The sequence below is a fragment of the Halichoerus grypus genome, chromosome 1 (genome assembly GCF_964656455.1).
Source record: "Halichoerus grypus chromosome 1, mHalGry1.hap1.1, whole genome shotgun sequence".
NCBI classification, from domain to species: domain Eukaryota; kingdom Metazoa; phylum Chordata; class Mammalia; order Carnivora; family Phocidae; genus Halichoerus; species Halichoerus grypus.
The window spans coordinates 65,700,253-65,726,049 of NC_135712.1; the positions used below are offsets into that span (position 1 = coordinate 65,700,253).

The 25,797-nt window shown below is 35.7% G+C and overlaps 2 protein-coding genes across 2 annotated transcripts in view; one reads left to right on the forward strand and one right to left on the reverse strand.

The window, feature by feature from the left end:
* The window catches only part of POLQ (DNA polymerase theta), a 124,392-nt gene that overhangs the window by 86,547 nt on the left and 12,048 nt on the right, over positions 1 to 25,797 (reverse strand). Inside the window, exons 8-12 of the mRNA XM_078066510.1 lie at positions 23,080 to 23,226; positions 19,683 to 19,895; positions 15,602 to 15,744; positions 13,830 to 14,034; positions 13,374 to 13,516 (exon numbers count right to left, since the gene is read on the reverse strand). Of these exons, the coding sequence (XP_077922636.1) occupies positions 13,374 to 13,516; positions 13,830 to 14,034; positions 15,602 to 15,744; positions 19,683 to 19,895; positions 23,080 to 23,226 (851 nt within the window). The remainder of the gene's footprint in view (positions 1 to 13,373; positions 13,517 to 13,829; positions 14,035 to 15,601; positions 15,745 to 19,682; positions 19,896 to 23,079; positions 23,227 to 25,797) is intronic.
* LOC118536678 (large ribosomal subunit protein eL37-like) lies at positions 22,443 to 22,824 on the forward strand. The gene has a single exon (XM_036093686.2). It carries the CDS (start codon positions 22,484 to 22,486, stop codon positions 22,760 to 22,762), a length of 279 nt encoding a protein of 92 aa, XP_035949579.1. The 5' UTR covers positions 22,443 to 22,483; the 3' UTR covers positions 22,763 to 22,824.

Sequence of the window (25,797 nt, forward strand, 5' to 3'; positions counted from 1 at the left end):
TCACAATGTGGGAATTAAACAAGAAACTACTAATAACAGTGGGTCAGGGAAAATCATAATAGAAATTGTAAAATACCTTGAAATAAGTGAATATAACAAATGAAAACATTATATACCAAATTTATCACAGGATGCAGTAAAAGTAGTATTTTGAGGAAAATGTATAGCTATAAAAAAAATAAGGTCTCAAATCAATACACTAATCTTCCACATTAAGACACTTGCAAGTAGAAGGACAAAGTAAAACCAAAGCAAGAAGGAAGAAAATAATAAAGAGCAGAAATTAAGGAAGTAGAAAGTCAAAAATAATAAAGAAAAATCAACTAAACAAAAATTCATTCTGGTAAAAGGCAAACTGAAGCACATAAAATTTTGCAAGAGTTTATTTGAGCATACACTGATTTGAACTGGGCAGTGCCAAACCAAAGGTGGTTAGAAGCCCTCCACTAACAGGAGATAGGAGCAAAGTTTTTATAGAGAAGATACTGAAGCAAAGCAAAACAAAGCAATTATTTGGTTATAGCTTAAGCACTTGCCTTATTTGGGGAGCCTCATTGGCTGTGATTAGTTGTTCTCTAGTTTAAATTTCTTGGATTTGAGTGTACTGCCTCTGGCTTAAGTTTTGGTTTGCTTATGTAAACTACCAAGGCATTAGAGTCAACTCTGTCTAATGGCCTCCTTGTTTTAAATACTTTTAACAGTGCTTTAAAAAGATCAACAAAATTGAAAAACCTTTAGCTAGACTGATCCAGAAATAAGAGAGAAGACTTAAATTACTAAAGTCAGAAATGGAAGAAGGGACACCACTATTGAATGTACAGAGGAAAAAAGGATGGGGTTATAAGGAAATAATGTGAACTGAATACCAACAAATTAGATAATCTAGATGAAATGAACAAATTCCTGGAAACATACAAACTACCAAAATTGATTCAGGAAAAAACAAGAGATATGAATAGACCTATTACAAGAGGTTGAATTAGTAATAAATTTACTCCAAAGAAAAGTCCAGGCCCAAATAGTTTGGTGAAATCTATCAAATGTTTAAATAAGAAATACAGCAATCTTTCACAAATTCTTCCTCAAAAACCACACAAAGTCATCATGAGAAAAGAGAACTACAGACAATCTATCTAATAAATATAGATATAACAATCCTCAGTAAAATATTAGCAACAGATAAATAGTATTATACAAATAACAAAGTGGGATTTACCCAGAAAATCCAAGATTAATATCTGAAAATCAATTAATGTAATACACTATATCAATAAAATGGACAAAACCACATGATGATCTCAACAGATGTGGCAAAAACACTTGACAAACCTAATAACCTCTCATGATAAAAACACTCAACAAACTAGCAATAGAAAGGAACTTCCTCAACCTAATAAAGGCCACCTGCAAAAAACCCACAACTAACACCAAGATTAATGGTGAAAAACTGAATACTTTTGCCCCAAGATAAGGAAAAAAACAACATGTCTGCTGTTGCTACTTCTATTCCATATTTTATTGGCGATTCTAACGGTCAATTAGGAGAAATAAAAGTAAATAAAAGACATCCAGACTGGAAAGGAAGAAGCAAAACTATCTCTATTTGCAGATGGCATGATCTTGTATATAGAAAATCCTGAGAAATGCATAAAAATACTATTAAAATTAATGAACAAGTTTAATAGGTTACACGACACAAGATCAATATAAAAAAATAAGTTTTTATGTATACTTTAATAAACAATCTGTAAATGTGATTAAGAAATAAATTCCATTTATGATAGCATGAAAAAGAATAAAATGCTTAGCAATAAGCTTAACAAAAAAATACAAAACTTGTACTCTGAAAACTAAAAATTTTTGAAAGAAATTAAAGACCTAAGTAAATGAAAAAGACAGCCTATCTGCAAGGACTGGGAAACTTAATATTGTTAAGATGGCAATATTTCCCAAATTGACCTACCAATTCTACACAATCCCTATCAAAATTAACCTGGCTTCTTTGCAGAAATCAGCAAGATGATCCTAAAATTTATAAGGAAATGCAAGTGACCCAGAATGGTCAAAAATTTTTTCCAAGAACACAAAATTAGAGGGCTCACATTTCTTGATTTCAAAACTTACTACCAAGCTACAGTGATCAAAACAGTACAGTATCAGCATAAGGATAAATATAGATCAATGAAATAGAATTGAAAGCCCAGAAATAAACCCCCACATTCATGATCAATTGATTTTTGAAAGGATGACAAGAAAATTAATGGATTTTCAACAAATGGAGCAGGGACACCTGGATATGCACATGAAAAGGAATGAAGTTAGATTCCCATCTTACATCAGTCACAAAAGTCCAAGTGGACCATATGTGTCAATGTAAGATAAAACTATAAAACTCAGAAGAAAACATAGGAGTGCATCCTTGTGAAACTGAGTTACATAGATTTCCAGATATGACACCAAAAGAAAAAAAATTGATAAACTGACCAAAACTCACAACTTCTGTGCTTCAAAAATCATCATCAAGAACATGAAAAGACAACCCACAGAATGGAAGAAAATTTTTCTAAATCCTGTATCTGAAAAAAGACTTGTATCTAGAATATATAAAAAACACTTATCTCAATAATAAAAAAAAAATTAAAAATGGCAGAGGATCTGAATATTTTTCTAAGATATTCATATGATCAATAAACACATGAAAAGATGCTCAACATTATTAGCCATTAAGGAAATGCAAGTCCAAAGTGTAAGAGAGCACCACATACTCATAAGGGTATATTCAAAAAGAGAAATAAAAACAGGCATTGGAGAAGATGTAAAGGATAGGAACCCATGTACATTGCTGGTGGAAATATAATATTATCCAGATGTTTTTGAGGAGTTTTGAAACTCTCAAAATGTTAAAAATAAAGTTACCATATAACCCAACAATTCTACTCCTAGGGATATACCCAAGAGAATTTGAAACATATGTCCATGTAAAGACTTGTACACGAATGTCACAGCAGCATTATTCATAATAGCCAAAAATAAAAAATATATCAAATGTCCATTAATTGATGAATGGATAAGTAGAGATGCAATACATCCATACAATGGAATATTATTCTGCAATATAAAGGACTTAAGAACTGATACAAACTTTTTTTTTTTTTTAAGATTTTATTTATTTATTTGACAGAGAGACACACAGCGAGAGAGGGAACACAAGCAGGGGGAGAGGGAGAGGGAGAAGCAGGCTTCCCACGGAGCTGGGAGCCTGATGCGGGGCTCGATCCCAGGACCCTGGGATCATGACCTGAGCCAAAGGCAGACACTTAACGACTGAGCCACCCAGGCGCCCCTGATACACACTTTATTGCAGCATTATTTACAATAGTGAAGATATAGAAGTAGCCCAAGTGTCCATCAACAGATGAATGGATAAAGAAGATGTGGTACACATATACAGTGAAATATTACTCAGCCATAAAAAAGTATGAGATCTTGCCATTTGTGACAACATGGACAGATCTAGATTATATAATGCTAAGTGGAATAAGTCAGAGAAAGACAAATACCCTATGATTTCATTTATATGTGGAATCTTAAAATCAAAATAAATGAATAAACAAACAAAAAAGCAGAATCAGACATATAAATAGAGAAAACTAATAGTTGCCAGAGGGAAGAGGGGTGGTGGGGTAGGCAAAATGAGTGAAGGGGAGTGGGAGATACAGGCTTCCAGTTATGAAGTAAGTCACAGGAATAAAAGGTACAGCATAAGGAATATAGTCAATGATAATGTAATAGCATTGCATGGTGACAGATGGTAGTTAACATTTGTGGTGAGCACAGCAAAATACAGAGTTGTTGAATCACTATGTTGTATACCTGAAACTAATGTAACATCATGTGTCAACTATACTCAAATTTTCTATACTCAATTTTTTAAAAAAAGTTTTCCAAAATAGAAAAAAAAAGGATACATGTTATGTCATAGACAAAACTTGAAAACATTATGCTAAGTGAAAGGAACCAGTCATAAAAGACCACATATTATATGATCCCAGAATAGGAAAGTCTATAGAAACAGAAGGCATACCATTGCATTAGTGGTTGCTTAGGACTAAGGGAGAATGAGGAGATTGGAGAAAATTTGGGAGTGACTCCTGATGCATAAAGGGTTTCTTTCTGGGGTGATGAAAATGTTCTGAAATTAGATAGTGGTGATAATTGCACAACTCTGTGAATATACTAAAAATCACTGACTTACACTTTAAATGTGTAAGTGTAAATATGCTGTGAACCATATTGCAACAAAGCGATTTTAAAAATTAAAAATTTTAATTTTAATTAAAAATTTATTGTAAATATATGTAATTTAAAAATACATATTCAAATTCTGTATGAGAAAATTTTCAGAAGACTCTTGGAGGCCCAAAAATAGACTTAAAGAAATAGAGAAACATTCCTTTTCATGAATAAGACCAATCAACTTAAAAAAGAAGGAGGGGTGCCCTGGGTGGCTCAGTTGGTTCAGCTCCAAATGTTGTTTCAGCTCCAACTCTTGATTTGAGCTCAGGTTGTGACCTCAGGGTCATGGGATGAGGCCCTGCGTCGGGCTCTGTGCTCAGTAGGGAGTCTGCTTCTTTCTCTCTCTCTCTCTCTCTCTTTCTCTCTCTCTCCCTCTCTCTCCCTCCCTCTGCTCCTCCCCCTCCTCACATGCTCTAAAATAAATAAACCTTGTTTAAAAAATGGAGAAAAAAAGTAAAGATAAAAGCTGAAGAAAATTTTTCATTTGTTGTGTGTAAATAAACCTTTTAATAAATGAAACTGTGACTACAGATTGCGACTATCAAAAAAAAAAGATAAAAAGATAAAAAATAAAATATACAGTAGCCCCTGGCTTATCTGTGATTTCACTTTCCATGGTTTTAGTTATCCACAGTTAACCATGGTCCAGAAACAGATAGTATATCATTAGAAGGTCAATAGTAGCTTCACGCTACATCACAATGCCAATAGCATTCACCTCACTTCATCTCATTACATAGGCAATTTATTATCTCACATCATAAGAAGGGTGAGTACAGTAAATAACATATTTTGAGAGAAAGATCACATTCACAAAGCTTATTATGTTATAACTGTTCTATTGTTATTAATCTCTTATTGTGCCTAATTTATAAATTAAACTTTATCATAGGTATGTAGGTATAGGAAAAAAAATATACACAGGGTTCAATACTATCCGGGTGTCAGGCAACCACTGGTGGTCTTGGAATGTATCCCCCATGAATAAGGAGTGACTACTGTACTAGAATAAATTCCAAATGGAACATAGCTCAAAAGAAGGGAACCATACGCAATTACTTGAAGAAAATGTAAGAGAATTCCTTTATAATCTTAGAGCAAGAAAAGCATTTCTCACTGATACAAAAGCTCACAAATTCAACTACATTTTTAGAAAAATGTGATGTAAAATACATGATAAATACAGTCAAAGCCACATAAAAACTAGGAGAAAAATACTTCCAACTTATACCACAAAGCACTACTCTTCCTAATATATAAAATAACCTTTAAAACTTAAGAAAAAGACCAAAATACAAAAGAAAAATAAACAAAAGACATGGACAATTCATGGGGGGGGGGAAGCATACTGTCCTTGAACAAATGGAAAAAATGTTCAATTTTATTCATATTTTTTAAAAATATAAATTAAAACTATACTAAAAAGTATAAAAGCTTGACAATATATTCATCAGGTTGTGGAAAAATAACTATTCTCATATAGTGCTGTTAAAATTGGAAAATGATACAAATCTTACAGAGGACAATTTTGTAAAACCAAAATTATATATGCCTTTATAATTTATCCAGCAATTGTACTTTAGGGAGTCTTTCCTAAAGATAAACCCCCATCAAAACTAAACAATATATGCACCAAAGTTATTCACTGTAGGATTACTTGCCACAACAAAATATTGGAAACAACCCAAATGTCCATCAATAGAGAATTGATTGAATAAATACTGGTATACACACAATGGAGTTATACAGATATTTTTAAAAAGAATTAAAAATCTCCATGAACTGACACAGAGTGATTTTCAAGGTATATTGTTAAGAAACAAAGATGGTACAAAAAAGGTACACAGCATACTATCTTCCGTATAAGAAAGAAGGTAGAGTAAGAATATACATATGTGCTTGGTAATATTTATAAAACAAAAAAGGAGTATCTTGTTTTATGTGCTTCACTTTATTGTGCTCCTCCCCCTCCTCACACGCTCTAAAATAAATAAATCTTGTTTAAAAAATGGAGAAAGGTCTGCTTCTCCCTCTCCCCCCTGCTCCTGCTCTCTCTCACTCTCTCTCTCTCAAATAAAATGAATGAAATCTTTGGGAAAAAAAAAAAAAGAAGGCATGTCAAAAGCTGAGACAGGCCGAAAGCTAGGCTTCTTCCGCTAGCCCAGCTGTGACTGCAAAGGAAAAGTTCCTGAACATTTAAATTAAAAATACTACTCCACTAAACACACAAATGATAAGAAAGTGAAACAGCCTTATTGCTGATGTGGAGAAAATTTCAGTGCTCTGGATAGAAGATCAAAACAGCCAAAACACTCCCTTAAGCTAAAGCCTAATCCAGGGCAAGTCTCTAACTCTTCTATTCTATGAAGGCTGAAAGAAGTGAGGAAGCTATCCAAGAGAAGCTGGAAGCTAGCAGAGGTTGGGTCATGAGGTTTAAGGGAAGAAGCTTAAACATAACACAAAAGTGCAAGGTGAAGCAGCAAGTGCTGATGTAGAAGCTGCAGCAAGTTACCCAGAAGATCTAGCTAATTAATAAACGTGGATACACGAAACAACAGATTTTCAATGTAGACAAAATAGCCTTCTAGTAGAAGAAAAAACCATTTAGGACTTTCATAGCTAGAAAGAAGTCAATGCCTGGCTTCAAAGTTTCAAAGCACAGGATGACTCTTGTTAGGGGATTATGCAACTAGAGACTTGAAGTTGAAGCCAGTGCTCATTTACCATTCCCAAAATCCCAAAGCCCTTAGGAATTATGCTAAATCTACTCTGTCTGTGCTCTATAAATGGAACAGCAAAGCCTAGATGACAGCACATTTGTTCACAACATGATTTACTGAGTATTTTAAAACCACTGTTGAGACCTACTCAGAAAAAAAGATCCCTTTCCAATTACTGCAGACAATGCACCTGGTCACCCATGAGCTCTGGCGGAGATGTACAAGATAAATGCTGTCTTCCTGCCTGCTAACAGAGTATCCATTCTGCAGTCCATGGATCATGGAGTATAGATGATGCTTAAACAATGTGGGGTTGGGGTACCAACTGCTCATGTAGTTGAAAATCTGTGTATAACTTCTGACTCCCCAAAAACTTAACTGCTCATAGCCTACTGTTGACATAAAGCCTTACCAATAACAGAAACAGTTGATTAACACATATTTTATGCTATATGTATTATATACTGTATTCTTATGATATAGTTAGAGAAAATAAAACATTAAGAAAATCATAAGGAAGAGAAAATACACAGTACTGTGCTATATTCATTGAAAAAAATCCATGTACAAGTGGACCTGCAAAGTTCAAACCCATGTTGTTCAAGGGTCAATTATAATTTTGACTTTCAATTCTTACTCTTTAAGAACTGTATATTTCATAAGGCTATCACTGTCAAAGACAGTTATTCCTCAGATGGATCTGGGCAAAGTACATTGAGAACTTTGTAGAAAGGATTCACCATTCTAGGTGCCATAAAAACATTTGTGATTCACAGGAAGAGGTCAAAATATTAACATTAACAGGAATTTAGAAGAAGTTAACTCCAACCCTCATGGATGACTTTGAGGGTCCAAGACTCCAGTAGAGGAAGAAAGGGCAGATGTGGGGGAAATAGCAAGAGAACTAGAATTAGAACCGGAGCCTGAAGATGTAACTGGATTGCTGCAATCTCTTGATAAAACTTGAATGAATGAGGAAAGAAAGTGGTTTCTTGAGATAGAAACTACTCCTGGTGCAGATGCTATGAAGACTGTTGAAATGACAACAAAGGATTTAGAGTATGACATAAACTTAGTTGATAAAACAGCGGCAGGGTTTGAGAGGACTGACTCCAATTTTGAAAGAATTTCTACTTGTGGGTAAAATGCTATCAAACAGCATCACATGCTACAGAGAAATCATCGGTGAGTCAATTGATGTGGCAAATTTCATCATTGTCTTATTTTAAGAAATTGCCACAGTTATCTTAAAAACATAACCAAAAATAAAATGGGCCCCTGGGAGGCACAGTCGGTTAAGTGTCTAACTCTTGGCTTTGGCTCAGATCATGATCTCAGGATTGTGGGATCAAGCCCTGCATCAGGCTCCAAGCTCAGCAAGGAGTGCACTAAAGTTTCTCTCTCCCTCTGCCCCTCCCCATACTCGCTCGTGCTCTCTCTCTCTAAAATAAATAAATAAATCTTTAAAAAAAAGAATATTTGGTTTTTTTGGTTTTTTTAGTTCCTTTAGGCATAATGTTAGGTTGTTTATTTGAGATTTTTTTTTGCTTTTTCAGGAAAGCCTGTATTGCTATATACTTTCCTCTTAGAACTGCTTTCACTGTCTCAGAGATTTTGGACCATTGTGTTTTCACATTCATTCGTCTCTATGTACTTTTTGGTTTCTTCTTTGATTGCTTCATTGACCCATTAATTGTTTAGTATCATGTTGTTTAGTCTCCATGTGTTTGTGTTTTTTTCCAGTTTTTTTCCTTGTGATTTATTTCTAGTTTCATACTGTTGTGGTCAGAAAAGATTCATGCTATGATTTCAATCTTCTTAAATTTATTGAGGCTTGTTTTATGGTCTAATATGTGATCTATTCTGGAGAATGTTCCATGTGCACTTGATAAAAATGTGTATTCTTTTGTTTTGGAATGGAATGTTCTGTATATATCTGTTATGAACATCTGGTCCAATGTCTCATTCAAAGACATTGTTTCCTTAATAATTTTCTGTCTGAATGATCTCTCCATTGAAGCAAGTGGAGGATTAAAGTCCCCTGCTATTATTGTATTACCATCAATTTCTTTCTTCATGTCCATTAATATTTGCTTTATGTAGGGGTGCCTGGGTGGCTCAGTCGTTAAGCATCTGCCTTCGGCTCAGGTCATGGTCCCAGGGTCCTGGGATTGAACCCCACTTCGGGCTCCCTGCTTGGCAGGAAGCCTGCTTCTCCCTCTCCCACTCCCCCTGCTTGTGTTCCCTCTCTCGCTGTGTCTCTCTCTGTCAAATAAATAAATAAAATCTTTAAAAAAAAATGTTTGCTTTATGTATTTAGATGCTCCAGTGTTGGGCATCTAGATATTTACAATTGTTACATCCTCTTGTTGGATTGATCCCTTTATTATGAAACATCTTTCTTTGTCTCGTACATTCTTTGTTTTAAAGTCTATTTTGTCTGATGTCAGTGTTGGTTTGCTGGCCCTTTTTTTTTTCTGCTTCCATTTGCATGGTGAATGTTTTGCCATCCCTTCATTTTCAGTCTATATGCGTCTTTAGGTTTGAGGTAAGTCTCTTTTGGCAGCACATAGATTGGTCTTGTTTTTTTATCCATTCTACTGCTCTATGTCTTTTGATTGGAGCATTTAGGCCATTTACATTTATTTTTTTAGGCCATTCACATTTAAAGTAATTATTGATAGGTATATACTTAATTTAAAAAACTGTTGTACTTAATATAAAAAATTGGTTTTCCGGTTGTTTTTGTGGTTCTTCTTTGTTGTTCTTCTCTTGCTCTCTTTGTGAATGATGAATATCTATAATGTTTTGTTTAGCTTTCTTTCTCTTTATTTTTTGTGTATCTATCATAGGTTTTCGGTTTGTGGCTACCATAAGATTCATATATAATACACTAAGTAAATAGTCCATATTAATCTGATGGCCAATGTTTTTCTTTTTCCTCTTCTCTTTCTACTCCCTTCTCCACATTTTATGTACATGTTGTCATATTTTACATCTCTTTATTCATATTTTTCTTATGTCCAAATATGGCCATTTCTTTTCTACCTAAAGAAGTCCCTTTATTATTTCTTGTAAGGTTACTTTCGTTTTGATAAACTCCTTTACCTCTTGTTTGTCTGGGAAACTCTTTATCTCTCCTCCAAATCTGAATGATAATCTTAACAAGTGGAGTATTCTTGGTTGTAGGATTTTCCTTTCATGTACTTTGAATATATCATGCCACTCCCCTCTGGCTTGGAAAGCTTCTGCTGAAAAATCAACAGGTAGTCTTACAGGTTTTCCCATGGAGGTAACTTTGTTTCTCTCTTGCTGCTTTTAGGATTTCTCTATCTTTAAGCTTTGACATTTTAATTATTATGTGCTGTAGTATGGACCTCCTTGAGTTCATCTTGTTTGGAACTATCTGTGCTTCTTGGACTTGAATGTCTATTTCCCTCCCTAGGTTAGAGAGATTTTTCAGTTATTATTTCTTCAAATAGGTATTCTAAACCTTTCTTTCTTCTTCGTCTAGGACCCCTATAAGGTGAATTTGCTTGTTGTTATTCAACAGATCTCTTTAATCTATCCTCCTTTTTAAAAAATCTTTTCTCTTTTTGCTGTTCAACTTGTGTGTTTTCTATTACCCTGTCTTCCAGATCACTGATATTTTCTTCTGCATCCTCTAAACACTGTTGATTCCCTCTAGTGTGCTTTTTATTTCAGTTATTGTATTCTTCAGTTCTGATTCATTCAATATTTTCTATACTTTATTGAAGGTCTCACTAAATTCTTTCATTCTTTTCTCTAGCCCAGGGAGTATTTTTTACAATCATTACTTTAAATTCCTTATCAGGCATATTGCTTATCTCTGTTTCATTTAATTCTTTTATTGAGGTTTTTTTCTTTCTTTTGGAACATATACTTCTGTCTTCTCATTTTGCTTGATTTTCTGTGTCTGTTTCTATGGATTAGATGAAATGGCTTGCTACATCTCCTAAAGTTGAAGGAATTGTCTTGTGTATGGTGACCCCTATACAGACTGTGTGTCCTTGATGACTTTGTTGGCTGGCTCAAGCTGTGGATGTATACACTAGTTACTCTTTTAAATTTTGACTTTTTACAGAGAGAATTAAAGAAAAAAAATTTAAAAAAATGAAACCGAAAAGGAAAAGAATTGGAACAAAATAAGACAAACTTTTCAAAGTTAAAAAAAAAAGTAAAAATTAAAAAAAATAAAAAACAACAACACAAAACTGCAACTTTTTTCTGTGCCCCAGCACCACAGGACAGCTGGTATGGGCTTACGGACCCTGGACTCACTGAGGTTGCAAGCTCACAGTGAGCCAGACCGTGCTCCAGTCTGAGCTTTTAAGGTGGAGGGGAAGAGTATGCTCCCACAATTCCTCAGCCCTTTTAAACTGTAGCTTTTCTTCTGTGCCGCAATGCAAATGGGGCTGGTGTGGCCTTTAGGACCGTGGGCTTACTGAGGTCACAAAGTCTCTCTGATGATCTGACCCACCAGTTATGGAGTCAGAACCCTCCAATTACAGCACCCAACCCTGCCCCTTATGGTGGCCAAACCCTGCTCTGGTCTGGACCCTCAAGGTGGAAGAGGAGGGAGCGTTCCTGCAGTTCTCTCCCCTCTAAAACTGTGGCTTTTCTTCTGCATGCCAGGGCATCTAGGGCTGGGGTGGGTCTGTGGACCCTGGACTCACTGAAGTCACAAGTCCACCGAGATGACCAGACATGCCCACCACGGTGTCTGGACACTGCTCCAGTCCAGGCTTCCAAGGAGAACATAAACCATGTTGTTCTCTAGTCTCTCTGACCTGGAGAGCTTTCTCACAACTCCTCCACCACTTGGCAGAGTTCTAGTGTTGTCTCTTATATGCTAGTTACTCTTTTAAACCATGGTTTTTCTGTGCACAAGGACAGAGGGATCTGTTCCAGGTCCCTCAATACTATCCCTCACCATTGCAGCATTGGGGGTGGGGGTTCCCTTTGTTACCATATCTCTATCTCTCTTGTTGTTCTCTTTGGTTGTTTGGTAGTTGTTCAGTCAGCCCACATTTCTTCTTCAGGAGGAATTGTTCTATTAATAGGTGTAATATTGTGGGTTCCATGTAGGAGGTGAGTTCTGAGTCTTCCTACAGAACTCTTAGGTATAGTTATTTTTAATATGTCTCTCGTTAGCTTTTATATAAAGTTAAAAGTGATTTACAAACTACTATTACATTCAGAAACCTGAATTTGACTAGAAATTTACCTTTACCAGTGAGTTTTATACAGTCATGTATTTTTACATTGTTAATTAGCATCCTTTCATTTCAGCACGAAGAACTCCCTTTACCATTTCTTAGAAAGCACATCTAGTGGTGGTGAACATCCTCAGCTTTTGTTTGGCAAAGTCTTTCACTCTTTGTTTCTGAAGGACAGCACTGCCACACATAGTATTCTTGACTGGCAGTTTTTTCTTTCAGTATTTTGAATTTATCATACCATTAATCCAGGCCTGCAAAGTTTCTGCTGAGAAATCCACCAGAAGCCTCATGAGTTTCCTTGTATACGACAAGCACCTTTTCTCTTGCTGCTTTCAAAATTCTGATTCTTTGATTTTTGACAGTTTGACAATAATGTGTCCCAGTGAAGTCCTCTTTGGGTTATATCTGTTTGGGGTCCCCTTTAGCTTCATGTACATAGATGTCCATATCTTTCCCCATATTTGGGATATTTTTAGCCATTATTTCTTTAAAGAGACTTTCTGCCATCTTCTATCTTCTCCATCTTGGATTCCAATATGTATACATTGTTTTGCTTGATAGTGTTCCATCAAGAGTCACATGCTCTACTGACTAAGCCAACCAGGTACCACTTTTCCTAATTTGTTTTGTTTTGTTTTCTTTCCTATCAATATTAAGACTAATCAAGCCTTCCTTTTTGCTGTAGTTGCTAGAAAACTCAGAACCAAAGTTGGCTACAGGAACTGTACATGACTTAAAGACATGCATGTTTATGTACCAACTTTTGCTTTAGTTTTACATTATAATCTTATTTTCGATTTCCCATTATCTTAATTGTCCTTTACTATTCTCTTATACATTATAAAATATGTTTTTTATAAAGCACCTCAAATCCTTTTTGAAAGAAGTTTAGAGAAAATTGATAAGTAGACAAATAAATTAAAAGGCCACTGTAACATTTAGCTTATTACTTTAAAACAACTCTCTTCTTACCTAGTGTCTATTCCCACCACTACTACCTTAGTCAAAGAAAACAAACAAGATGTTCCCTTAGGGTATCTTTAATGTTCAGGATTCTATATATGCATTTTCTCCCCAACTTCACAAACACAATAGTGAAGAAAACAGAACTTACCAGATAAACAATATGCAGATCATTCTCTAAAACAAAGCCCTTCATTGCCCTTTGGAGGTCAGCAAAAATATCTAAAGTATCAGTTGGAGAAAGTGAAGAAGAAAGAGTTGCTGAACCGAGATGTGTTGGATGATACACTTTTCCTGGTTGGGGGCGGGAATAGGGAAATAATGAACCAAGTGTTAAAAATAAAATAAAACACTGTCTTTCTGTATTCTGTAATTAACCTTTTAGTCTCTGATAAATTTTGCCCAATGCATGGATATTTATGAGCAGATTCTATGTTAATTATCTGATGTTGCTAAATGCAACACTGACATTAAAATTGATTCATATACCACTTGAAAAACCAGTTTCCTTTTAGAGTGTTTGAAAAGTCAATTTCCTTTTACTAGGCAGTCTTAAGTCACTAAAGATGAAAAAGTGAGTAAACTGCAATTAAGAAGTCACATTTACCTTCTGTTCCATCCCTAGCTTCAGTAATTTGGATGAATTCGTTTTCCAGGAGCCACATTACACAGGCCTCAATTGCTCCAAGTTGAAAAGAATCTTGGTTCTTCTGGATTCCCAGCTTCCCTTCTTTCATACTTGCAGCCAAAAATGTGCAAGAAGCATAAGTCTGCATATCTTGTGATGTACTTGCCACTCCACCAACTATTATCTGATAAAAGAGGTTTGAAATTTTTTGTAACTATTTAACAAGACATGCAGGCCCTCATGATATAAAAGAAGTGATTTTGTTCTCTTAAAATATTCTCAGCATCTTAATGTAGAGACTCTTAATTAACTCTTCCATCATCATTCATTATACATGTAGATAACATTTACTGACAACATCAAAAATTTCCTTAAAAGTAGATACAACATTTTCTCATAAATGAAAATAAATGAATCACTATCTATCTGAAATGTAGGAACTAACAACAACAGTTTCCTCTGAAATGTGTGGGCATATAGGAATGCTAGTATTGAATATTTCCCACCCAGAAAGGGGATGGGAATGGGTATAGAAAAAGTGAAGTCAGTTGTGTCCTGTGGAAATCATCTTCCCACAACTATGTTAAATACACTAATTAATTAAATGCACTAATTTTTCCCTTGCCTTCTTCCATTTAATACATATTGAAACATACCAAATCATCCTAAACAGAGCTACCCTACACTTTTTAATGACCACAAAACATAGTTTTACCATTTACCATTTACTGATTAAATGGCTATGTGTTTTGTTCTGGGGCTTGCTTGTTTTTTAATCTTAGTAGGTATGTCCAAGTTGCCCTCCCAAAAGAGTTTCAGCAGTATATGAGAATGCCTACTTTCTCTATCCTTACCAACCCCATGTTATTAATTGTTTTCCTTTTTTTTTTTTTTCAAATGGAGAGCTAAGTGGCGGGGGGGAAGTATGAGCACAGGTATTGGTAACCCCAGTACCAGTACTGAAGCCAAGAGCAAGGCATGCTGGTATATGAACAGAAAACTTTTCTGGATGACACAAAACACTTAAAATAAAGAGTCTGGTTACCTTTGAGGACACAAAGGAGAAAGTTTTATTTTTCACTTTAGATCTTTCCATGTTGTTTGAAACTTCTAAGCATATCTATTTGTAATTTTATTTTTTATTTTTTTAAAAGATATTATTTATTTATTTGACAGAGAGAGAGTGAGAAAGCACAAGCAGAGAGAGTGGCAGGCAGAGGGAGAGGGAGAAGCGGGCTCCCCACTGAGCAGGGAACCCGATGCAGGACTGGATCCCAGGACCCTGAGATCACAACCTGAGCCGAAGGCAGCCGCTTAACCGACTGAGCCATCCAGGTGCCCTAATTTGATTTTATTTTAATGTCATGGGTATTATCTGGATGAAAGAACTACAGTCCATTTCTGTCATCTTTTTTAAAAATTCAGAAAATAGGGGCACCTGGGTGGCTCAGTTGGTTAAGTGTCCAACTCTTGATTTCAGCTCAGGTCATAGATAATAAAGTATATCTAAAAAAATTTTTAAAAATCATCTGGCATTTGGGTTTTAATCCACTGTTTTGAAATGTACTGCTATAGCACTAGCTGTATTAAACTCCAGGAAATAACTTAAATAGAAGACATTCAGACTTGGGGAGACTATAAACAATCTCATAAAGAAACACAAAGATAAGATTTTTCTTCCCATATTTAAGTACTACCATCATATTATAAGCACAAAAGAACAAATGGAAATTTAGTGAACTCTTTCTTACCTCCAGAATAGCTCTTATCATGCTCGCAGTTACTTCTTCTCCTTCTCGTCTTTGCAAACAGCTACGAACAGGTTTTAGAGATCCCTGAAGTAGAGCAATGCCTTTTGATTTTTCAGAGTTCTTACAAACTAAGATACTCTCACCTATAACCAAAAAACCATACATTTGCAAAATCCCAACATATTTCCTTAAGATACTTGCCAAAGAGAATTTCAAATGTCTTGCTTAAAAAGAAGGTAATAGATGATAGTGGTTATTATGGTCATAGAATTATTGCTGATGCTTTCATTTTCTGAACTCTGGATTGAAGGGGATCCGAATATGCCACACCAAAATATGCCACTTTGGCATAAGGATTATTTTGACCTGAAGGCACTTAGGAAACAGAAAGAGCTCTTTGCCTTCACCCTGCTTGCCTAGAAGCAAGATATAAATTTCTCTTTGTGAAGGTGTTCCTCTTATCACTTACTACTAAACAGAAAGTGAGCACCAAGGTGGGTCTGCGTAATCCTTTCTAAATAATCCTTAACTGATGAATTGTTGAACACTACATCTGAAAATAATGATGTACTCTTTGTTGGCTAATTGAATTTAAATAAAAAAAATAATCCTTAACTTCCATTAGTTTCCACTATATATTTACCTTCCTACAGTTTACCACCCCTCAAAGCCCAAATCCCTTTTCTGTTGCCTTGTCACTTCTCAATTCTATTGCCTTTTGTTAAAAGGGTATAAAGTCTCTAACATCTAACTGCTTCTTTGGATCTTCACTGTTTTTCTATAAAGGCCTCTGTGTATGTAAAAAATGAAAACATTAATATCAAATAAAATATGTAGGCCTTCTCTCCAATTAATCTGTCATTTGTCAGTTTAATTTGTAGGCACTAGCCATAGAACCTAAGCAGGCACAGGAAAAGATTTTTTCCTTCCATACAGAAGTAACTATTCTTACTAATTAAATATATAATAATAATAATAATAATAGAGGTATTTTGAAAACTATAAAGAAAAATGCAAATGCAAAATACTACTAGTTATATATGATAATATAAAGTCAAAAATATTTATAGAAACCTAGAAATTACATTATAACATTCACTAATCTAAACACTTTAGGTTATTGTGACAATCAAATGAATAAAAATATGTGACAGCACTTACACATTATAAACATATACAAATATACAACTTATACAAACATAAATACTATTACAGCAATTACAACTAGAGAAAACAATAATTTTTTTTTCAGAAATGAATCCAATAGTAGGGGAAAAGAAGCAAGTAAGTAAGATGTTCAAGGGGCAAAAGGAAGGCCACTTGCATTAGAGAAAGCCAAAAGTGGCATTGTGGTGGAGTATACTAACCATTCTAGGCAGAGAGAAAGTGCTGCTTTCCTAACACTGACTGCCAAATTGAGAACCAAGATAGAATAAAGATAAGGGACTATAAACTTGATGACTATTGATTATTTATCCCAGATATAATTACAAAAAGATGGTATCATCAGACAAACAACAATAAAAAACAGGTAAATAAAATGTCTCACCAGGTTCTTGCAAGCACGACAAAATAGCCCAGCATAAGACAAAAAATTATCTACAAAAGGTATCAACTAGCATTAGCAGCAAAGTAAAAATGTCATCTAGGGCTGTTCAAACCACTTTCAGGTTTTGATTCTTCAACAAAATGGACAACCCTTTTTCAAGATGAAGCAAGATTTATGAAAATGCCCAAATTAATGGCAATATATACAGTCCAGGTTCCTGCTCCCACCCATCTGAGGAGGTTCTATCTATACCACAATAGAGAAGTCAATTAGAATCAAACCAATTATTACTATTTAACTTACAAGTCACTATTTTTGCACAAAGCACCAATGTCTTATACTGGAAGGTTCTAGGAATTCCACAAAAAGATTAAAATATCATCTAAATAAAACACTATTAACTGTCTAGGAAATATTAAGATCATTTATCGGATGTGAGGGCGATCTGGCTGCGACATCTGTCACCCCATTGATCGCCAGGGTTGATTTGGCTGATCCGGCTGGCTAGGCGGGTGTCCCCTTCCTCCCTCACCGCTCCATGTGCGTCCCTCCCAAAGCTGCGCGCTCGGTCGAAGAGGACGACCTTCCCCGATAGAGGAGGACCGTTCTTCGGTCAAGGGTATACGAGTAGCTGCGCTCCCCTGCTAGAACCTCCAAACAAGCTCTCAAGGTCTATTAAGATCATTTATCAAATGCAAAGAAGGTACAAAGATGCTACACAGTCCAAAAAGCATGACCAAGTATGCATATCTTTGTAATTGATATGAAACACTATATTCACACATTCCCCACTTGTTGGAAGTTCTGAGCAAGCCATATGCCATCCTGAAATGGAGCATTATACAAAGTCAAAATCTCAGAAGTTTACAAGACCTCAAAAACAAAGTTATTGTGGTATATTTTAGTTTTGTTTAAATGTTATCTAATTTAAGGCTTGATAATTTGGCCAGGGCACCAACCTTCCAATCATTCTTCCCCATGAGAAAGAGAAGTACAATCTAAGAATGTAGCAAGGCAAATAAAACCTCCTTATCTTCTGCATTACCTTAAAGACCCTCTGACCCTAAAAGAAAGCAGCTGTGTAAGATGAACTTATCCTTCACCCTCCAGAGTTATGAGTCTACTAAGAAATCAGAGTTGAGGAAAGGTCAGAGGGAAGCAAGTAGGAATAGGAAGTATTTTAGTCTCTTCCCCTAACCTTCTTTAAACACATGTAACCTGCATATTTTATAGGCAAAGTAAGAGACAGAAGCAGGATAAACTTCTTTGATGACTATAATAGGGGAAATCCAATGAGTTGGAAGTTTTGTTTTTTTTTTAATCATTAGAATTTTTAGGCTTTAAAGAGTAGGCAGCCCAATGACCCTGCAGGGATTACAGATGGATGAGTCATTTGTTACTGGAGCTGAAACAGAGAGCCATTCTTTCATTTTTCCTTTAATAAAATCCCTACATGTTAGTTGGGCATATGGTCTCCCTCGCAGTTGGGGAAAGTAACTGTGTGATAAGTTCTGGCTGATTGTATGTGAGGAGAAATATTCCGTGCAACTCCTGAGAAGTGCCCTTAAAGGGTAGGCTGTGCACTTTACTTCCTCATCTCTCCTTCCTGATGGTTGAAATGAAGATGTGATGACAAAGCCAAGTTATTCTAAAAGTCACTTCCTCGGATACTATCCAGCTTTTTGTGCCCAGAATATCCCACTTATTTTCCCATTAAGACTTTCCTTTTTCTCCTAGGTACCCTAATTTCTCTTCAGCAGCCACAGAACTGTTTATCTGTTTATTTGACATATAGTGTAATACTGGAGTCAATAAACTACATCCCAGAGAAGATGGAATGACAGAGAATGTTCCCCTGAAAGTTCTTTAATGTTAGAAGACTTAAAACAATTTTGTCACACCCAGAATAATGTACCAGGTAGGAAATAGTATTTGCTGCTATCTTGATATCTAATTAAACAAACCTCTTCCTCATTGCTTAAGACAAAACTTCTGTCTGGTTTGTGGAAAGGTTATCATTACTTGTTGACACAAGAAACTAAAAAGTTGTTTTCAGAATCAGCACCAATTTAGAGAGAAAACGATAGTATGTAAAGTTCCTATTCCCAAACTGTGAGAGTATTTCCCAGCTCTCAGCATCTTTATTTGAAGTCTTAGACCAGTCACCTAAGCAGAACTAAAACCCATGAAAATGATTCCCTTCATTAGCACTAGATAGGTTATGCTGAAAATTAGAAATCATCTTCTAGCTAACGTGATAAGTCATTTTGACTAAAATATTGTCATTTCGCTGTATAAAATGTAAAGAATATTTTGATTCTACATTAGTAGAAAATCAATGGTTGCTGATATATGAAAATTATAACTTACATTCATTATAAATATTAAGTAAATCAAAACATGACATTAGTGCTTTGGATAACAAAGAAATGCCGCATGATAAGAAATGAGTTGCCAGGCACTAGTCAAATTTCAAGTAGACTGACACTGTCCTTCAGCAATGCTATTACAATTAAATTCAAACTCACTTACCTACTGTGTCTACCCCTTTCCTGCCAGCACGACCAACCATCTGCTTATAAGTAAGAATATCTAGAGGTTGACCACTGAAAATAGGAGTCCGAATAATTACACGACGTGCTGGTAGGTTCACCCCAGATGAAAGAGTAGAAGTTGCTGCCAAAACCCGAATCTGACCTTGACGGAAGGCTCCTTCAATGATATCCCTCTCCTCAAAAGTAAGACCTAACAAAAGGAAGTAATAATACCATATATTTACTAATGAATATGTGAATTAATGAATATAACAGAAATACCATACTTGATCACTTACAAATAGATCTGGGAATCTATTACAAGCCTCCAAAGATTTTTTCAAGCTATTGTTATGACTATAAACAAAGAAGTGACCATGGTCTCTCTTTTTAAGGGTACAATCTGCCACCCCTAGTATACTTTTATCTCATCTTCTAGACCAGGGTTTGGCAAACTTTTTCTGTAAATATTTTAGGCTTTTCAGGACAGATGGTCTCTGTTGCAAATACTCAATCCTACAACTGTCACATGAAAGCAGCCACAGAACAAACAGTCATGATTGTGTTGCAATACTTTATTTACAAAAATAGATGGTGTGCTAGATTTGACCAGCAGACTGTAGTTTGTTGACTCCTGTTCTAGACAATGAAGTCACTGAAGGTAGAGATATGGCTTATGCATCACACTTCAGCATAAATAAATGCTGAAGAATAAATACACGAGTAAATAAAAAACAACATAAAGAATATATACTTACTTGGCTTATTTTTAATTTTATTAAAAAAATCAAAAGGACTGAGTTTGTAATTTAGGTGATGGGTCATTTTATTAGTATACATCATAAGTTATATACAATAAAAATATTCTTCTGTATGTTCATATACATACATATATTTTAAAATGTATTCATGTATGCATAATAAAAATTTTAATTGAAAAGGTTAAATTCCGGGCGCCTGGGTGGCTCAGTTGGTTAAGCGACTGCCTTCGGCTCAGGTCATGATCCTGGAGGCCCGGGATCGAGTCCCGCATCAGGCTCCCTGCTCAGCAGGGAGTCTGCTTCTCCCTCTGATCCTCCCCCATCTCATGCTCTCTCTCTCTCTGTCTCATTCTCTCTCTCAAATAAATAAATAAAATCTTAAAAAAAAAAAAAAAAAAAAAAAGAAAAGGTTAAATTCCTAATTTTAGAAACTATATATTTTTTTCTTTTCAAATTTTTATTTAAATTCTAATTAACATGTAGTGTAATATTGGTTTCAGGAGTAGAATTTAGTGATTCATCACCCACATATTACACCTAGTGCTAATCATAACAAATACCCTCCTTATTCCCCATTGCCCATCTAGCCCATCCCCCCCCCGAACTCCCTCCCAACCCTCAGTTTGTTCTTTATAGCTAAGAGTCTCTTACGGTTTCCTTCCCGCTCTTTTTTTATCCCCCTTCCCCTACGTTCATCTGTTTTATTACTTAAATTCCACATGAGTGAAATCATTCAGTATTTGTCTTTCTCTGACTGCCTTATTTTGCTTAGCAAATATACTCTAGCTCCATCCACATCATTGCAAATGGCAAGATTTCATTCTTTTTGATGGCTGAGTAATATATGTATCACACCTTCTCTATCTATTCATCAGTTGATGGACATTTGGGCTCTCTCCATAGTTTGGTTATTGTTGATAATAATGCTGCCATAAACATCAGGGTGCATGTATCCCTTCAAATCTGTATTTTTGTATCCTTTGGGTAAATACCTAGTAGTGCAATTGCTGGGTCATAGGTTAGATCCATTTTTAATTTTGAGGAACCTCCATACTCTTTTCCAGAAGGGCTGCACCAGTTTGCATTCCCACCAACAGTTTGCATTCCCCTTTCCCCAGATCCTCACCAACATCTGTCGTTTCCTGTGTTGTTAATTTTAGCCATTCTGATAGGTATGAGATAGCATCTCACTGTGGTTTTGATTTGTAATTCCCTGATGATGAGTGACGTTGAGCATCTTTTCATGTGTCTGTTACCCATCTGGATGTCTTCTTTGGGAAAATGTCTGTTCATGTCTTCTACCCATTTCTTAACTGGATTATTTGTTTTTTTGGGTGTTTTGAGTTGGATAAGTTCTTTAGATTTTGGATACTAATCCTTTATCAGATATGTCATTTGCAAATATCTTCTCCCATTCCAAAGGTTGCCTTTTAGTTTTGTTGATTGTTTCCTTCACTGTACAGAAGATTTTTATCTTGATGAAGTCCCAATAATTCATTTTTTGCTTTTGTTTCCCTCGCCTCCAGAGACATGCCTAGTAAGAAGTTGCTATAGCTGAGGCCAGAGAGGTTACTGCCTATGTTCTCCTCTAGGATTTTGATGGCATTCTGTCTCACATTTAGGTCTTTCATTCATTTTGAATTTATTTTTGTGTATTGTGCAAGAAAGTTTCTTTCTTCTGGATGCAGAAGAAACTATATATTCTTAACCACATCCTTAGCACATGTGATCATGGACAGACCACTCCCCAAAAGAAGTTATTTAATTTAGTGACTGTATAATCCTTGCAATTTTGACAACCAGATGATTTTTAAACACCTCTAGCCCTCTCAAAATACAATATGATAATTTCTAAAATTAATTTGATTTTGACATATTTGTAAGAATGTTTCAATACCCTGTAAGATAAAAGGAAACATTCAGAGTAGCATAAAATTAGGGTATCAAGTACCTGTCTAACCTGAATTTTAAGGAAACAAAGTGTAGAATGGTAATAATTTTAGAATTCACTTCCCCGGGAGTCTGCCACGGAAACAAGATGACGAAGGGGACGTCATCGTTTGGAAAGCGTCGCAATAAGACGCACACGTTGTGCCGCCACTGTGGCTCGAAGGCCTACCACCTTCAGAAGTCCACCTGTGGCAAATGCGGCTATCCTGCCAAGCGCAAGAGCAAGTATAACTGGAGTGCCAAGGCTAAAAGACAAAACACCACTGGGACCGGTCGAATGAGGCTCCACAGATTCAGGCATGGATTCCGTGAAGGAACAACACCTAAGCCCAAGAGGGCAGCTGTTGCAGCATCCAGTTCATCTTAAGGATTTCAATGATTAGTCACACAATAAACGTTCTGGTTTAAAAAAAAAAAAAAAAAGAAGAATTCACTTCCCCCATGGTACAAAAAAACCTTTATCTAGTATATATATACTATACAGATACGTAAACTAAATGTGTTTTACTCTTGTTTAATCTTTTTTTTTTTTTTACTCTTGTTTAATCTTAATCACACACTTCTTAAAATGAAATCTAAAAGCAGTGTGGTTGACAAGAAATCAAATGCACAAAAATATAAAAATGAAGAAATTATAAGGATTTTGGAGGGGACTTCTTAATAACAGATTATAAATATGGATACCTGCATGATGAAATGCTACTCCCCATGGTATAGTTTTTTGTAATATAGAGTCCAGTCCTGAAGGCGAACGTTTTAACTGATCCATCACTTCTAGGAGACCCTTTTGTTCCAGTGTCACTGGCGGAAGTTCAGATGATCTTACCAATCCTGTCACAGAAAAAACATCAACGCTGTTCACCTCTGGCTGGACCTCTTTAAATGCTATCTGCCTAAGTCATGACAGAGCTAAATATGAGGGCAATGGTTCTAAAACTACTATACATAATAATTAGCAGGACATCTTTTAAAAATACTTGTGCCTGGCTCTTATTCCTAGACATTGTGATGCAACAGTATGCAACCTGGACATAAGGAATTTTAAAATCTCCCCAGATGATTCTAATGTGCACCAAAGTTTAGGAAGCACTGTGTTAGGGTGAGACCAGGCCCACAAGAGGTGATCAAAGGACACAGCTGAGGAAGGAGAGGATTACAGATACTACCATTCAGAGCCTAAAAATCAAAATCCTTGCTCAAAGTGTGTCCCATCAACCAGCAGCGTCAGAACCACCTAGGAGCCTATTTCTTTTTTTTTTTTTTTTAAAGATTTTTATTTATTTGACAGAGAGAGATACAGCGAGAGAGGGAACACAAGCAAGGGGAGTGGGAGAGGGTGAAGGAGGCCTTCCTGCCGAGCAGAGAGCCCAATGTAGGGCTCGATCCCAGGACCCTGGAACCATGACCTGAGCCAAAGGCAGATGCTTAACGATTGAGCCACCCAGGCACCCCTAGGAGCCTATTTCTATGTGATAATTTTTCTAGCCTCTTTGCTACCCGTGTGGTAATTAGTCACCCATTATCTTCTGTCTTTGCCTCTCTGTGTAAACTGCTCCCCTAGTAAGATCTCAACTTTCTTAGATGCAGGAACTATGTTTTCTTTAAAGAATTTCCCAAAATCTTGGATTTCTGAACTAGTAAGCCTCTGATAAGATATATTTTTAACATATATTATATATATATTTTTTAAAGATTTTATTTATTTATTTGACAGGGAGAGATAGCGAGAGCAGGAACACAAGCAGGGGGAGTGGGAAAGGGAGAAGCAGGCTTCCCGCCAAGCAAGAGCCCAATGTGGGGCTCAATCCTAGGATCCCGGGATCATGACCTGAGCCGAAGGAAGACACTTAACAACTGAGCCACCCAGGCGCCCCTTTAACATATATATTTTTAAAAATATTTTAGGTAAAATTTTCTTAAAATTTTAAGGACCCACAGAGGTTACCAATGTTTTATTATGCTAAGGACAATTTAAAATTTTTAAAAACTACCATTGATCAATACCTTTATTTCAAAAGAAAAGTCATTTTAACATAAAAAAAAATTAGTAGGGATAATTTCAGAATTTAAACTTCAGCTTTACAAAAAATGTACTGTCTTATCTTTATTTTTCTGGTGATAATTTCACCATAGCCCAGACTCTAGTCCAAGCACTAGGATTTGGGAACCCTTGCTATAAATAAAAGTAACAGAATCTGAAGCAAAGATAATAATAATGTTTCTGGTTATTAAAGGAATTTAAGTTATTATGGTACAACATAAGGAATATAAATGGCACAGTATAGAAAACATCAATTAGGAGGGAAATGAAAGAGATATTATAATGTTGGGCCAGAGCCTATCAAATATAAACTTCAAGCAAAGTTTACTTATTGGAGCTAAGCTTGAGGCATCTATCACCTGTCCTCAGGATTCCAATGAAATCATAAATATCCTAATATTCTGTGACCAGAACTGGTTGGTTTCTGTCTTCCCTACACTTATCTTGGGCCCCAAGGGACCATAGACTGGCAAAAGTGGTGAGGGAACAGTGCTCACCCTAGAATCAGTAAAATATATACTAATATTTATAGCCATACACTAAATCACTACTCAGCAATAAAAAACAAATTGATAAACAACCTGGTGAATCTTAAAAATACCATGCTGAAAGAAGCCAAACATACAACACATGTATTTACTATAAGATTTCATTTATATGAAATTCTTAGGAAAGGCACAGCTAATCTAGAGTAACAAAAAGCAGATCACTTGCCTGGGGCTAGAGAGGAGATTGATAGCGAAAGAGCAAAGATTACATTTTAGGGTGACAGAAATGTTCTATAGGTACATTATAGTGGGGGTTAAACAAGTGTATACTTTGTTAAAATTCATTAAATTATACACTTCAAATGGGTACATTTTATTATATATAAATTATACCTCAATAAATCTGATTTTATTTATTTATTTTTTAAGATTTTATTTTATTTTATTTGAGAGAGAGAACACAAGCAAGAGAGGAGAAGTAGAAGGAGCAGCTGAGGGAGAGGGAGAAGCAGGCTCCCCACTGAGCAGAGAGCCCCACACAGGACTTGATTCCAGGACCCTGGGACCATGACCTGAGCCGAAGGCAGCCACTTAACAGACTGAGCCACCCAGGTGCCCCAATAAAGCTAATTTTAAAATACATGTGTTTATATACATATATATGTATATGTGTGTGATTCTTTTTTAGAGTTTGGAAATATAAAGAGAGATATGTCTGATTTCTCCAGAAAAATGTATATATGTGAAGTTCTATATATAATTTAGAGGCTTCAAAGATCAATATCTCAAAGCCCATGGATCCTAGATGAAGAATCTTAGTATGTGCCTGTATAAATCCAGTATTTTAAAAATCTTAAGGTTAGCCTGAGTGTA

Bases quoted from the DNA above. Each gene is read 5' to 3' on its own strand.
- LOC118536678 (XM_036093686.2), top strand. From the start codon at position 22,484: ATGACGAAGGGGACGTCATCGTTTGGAAAGCGTCGCAATAAGACGCAC.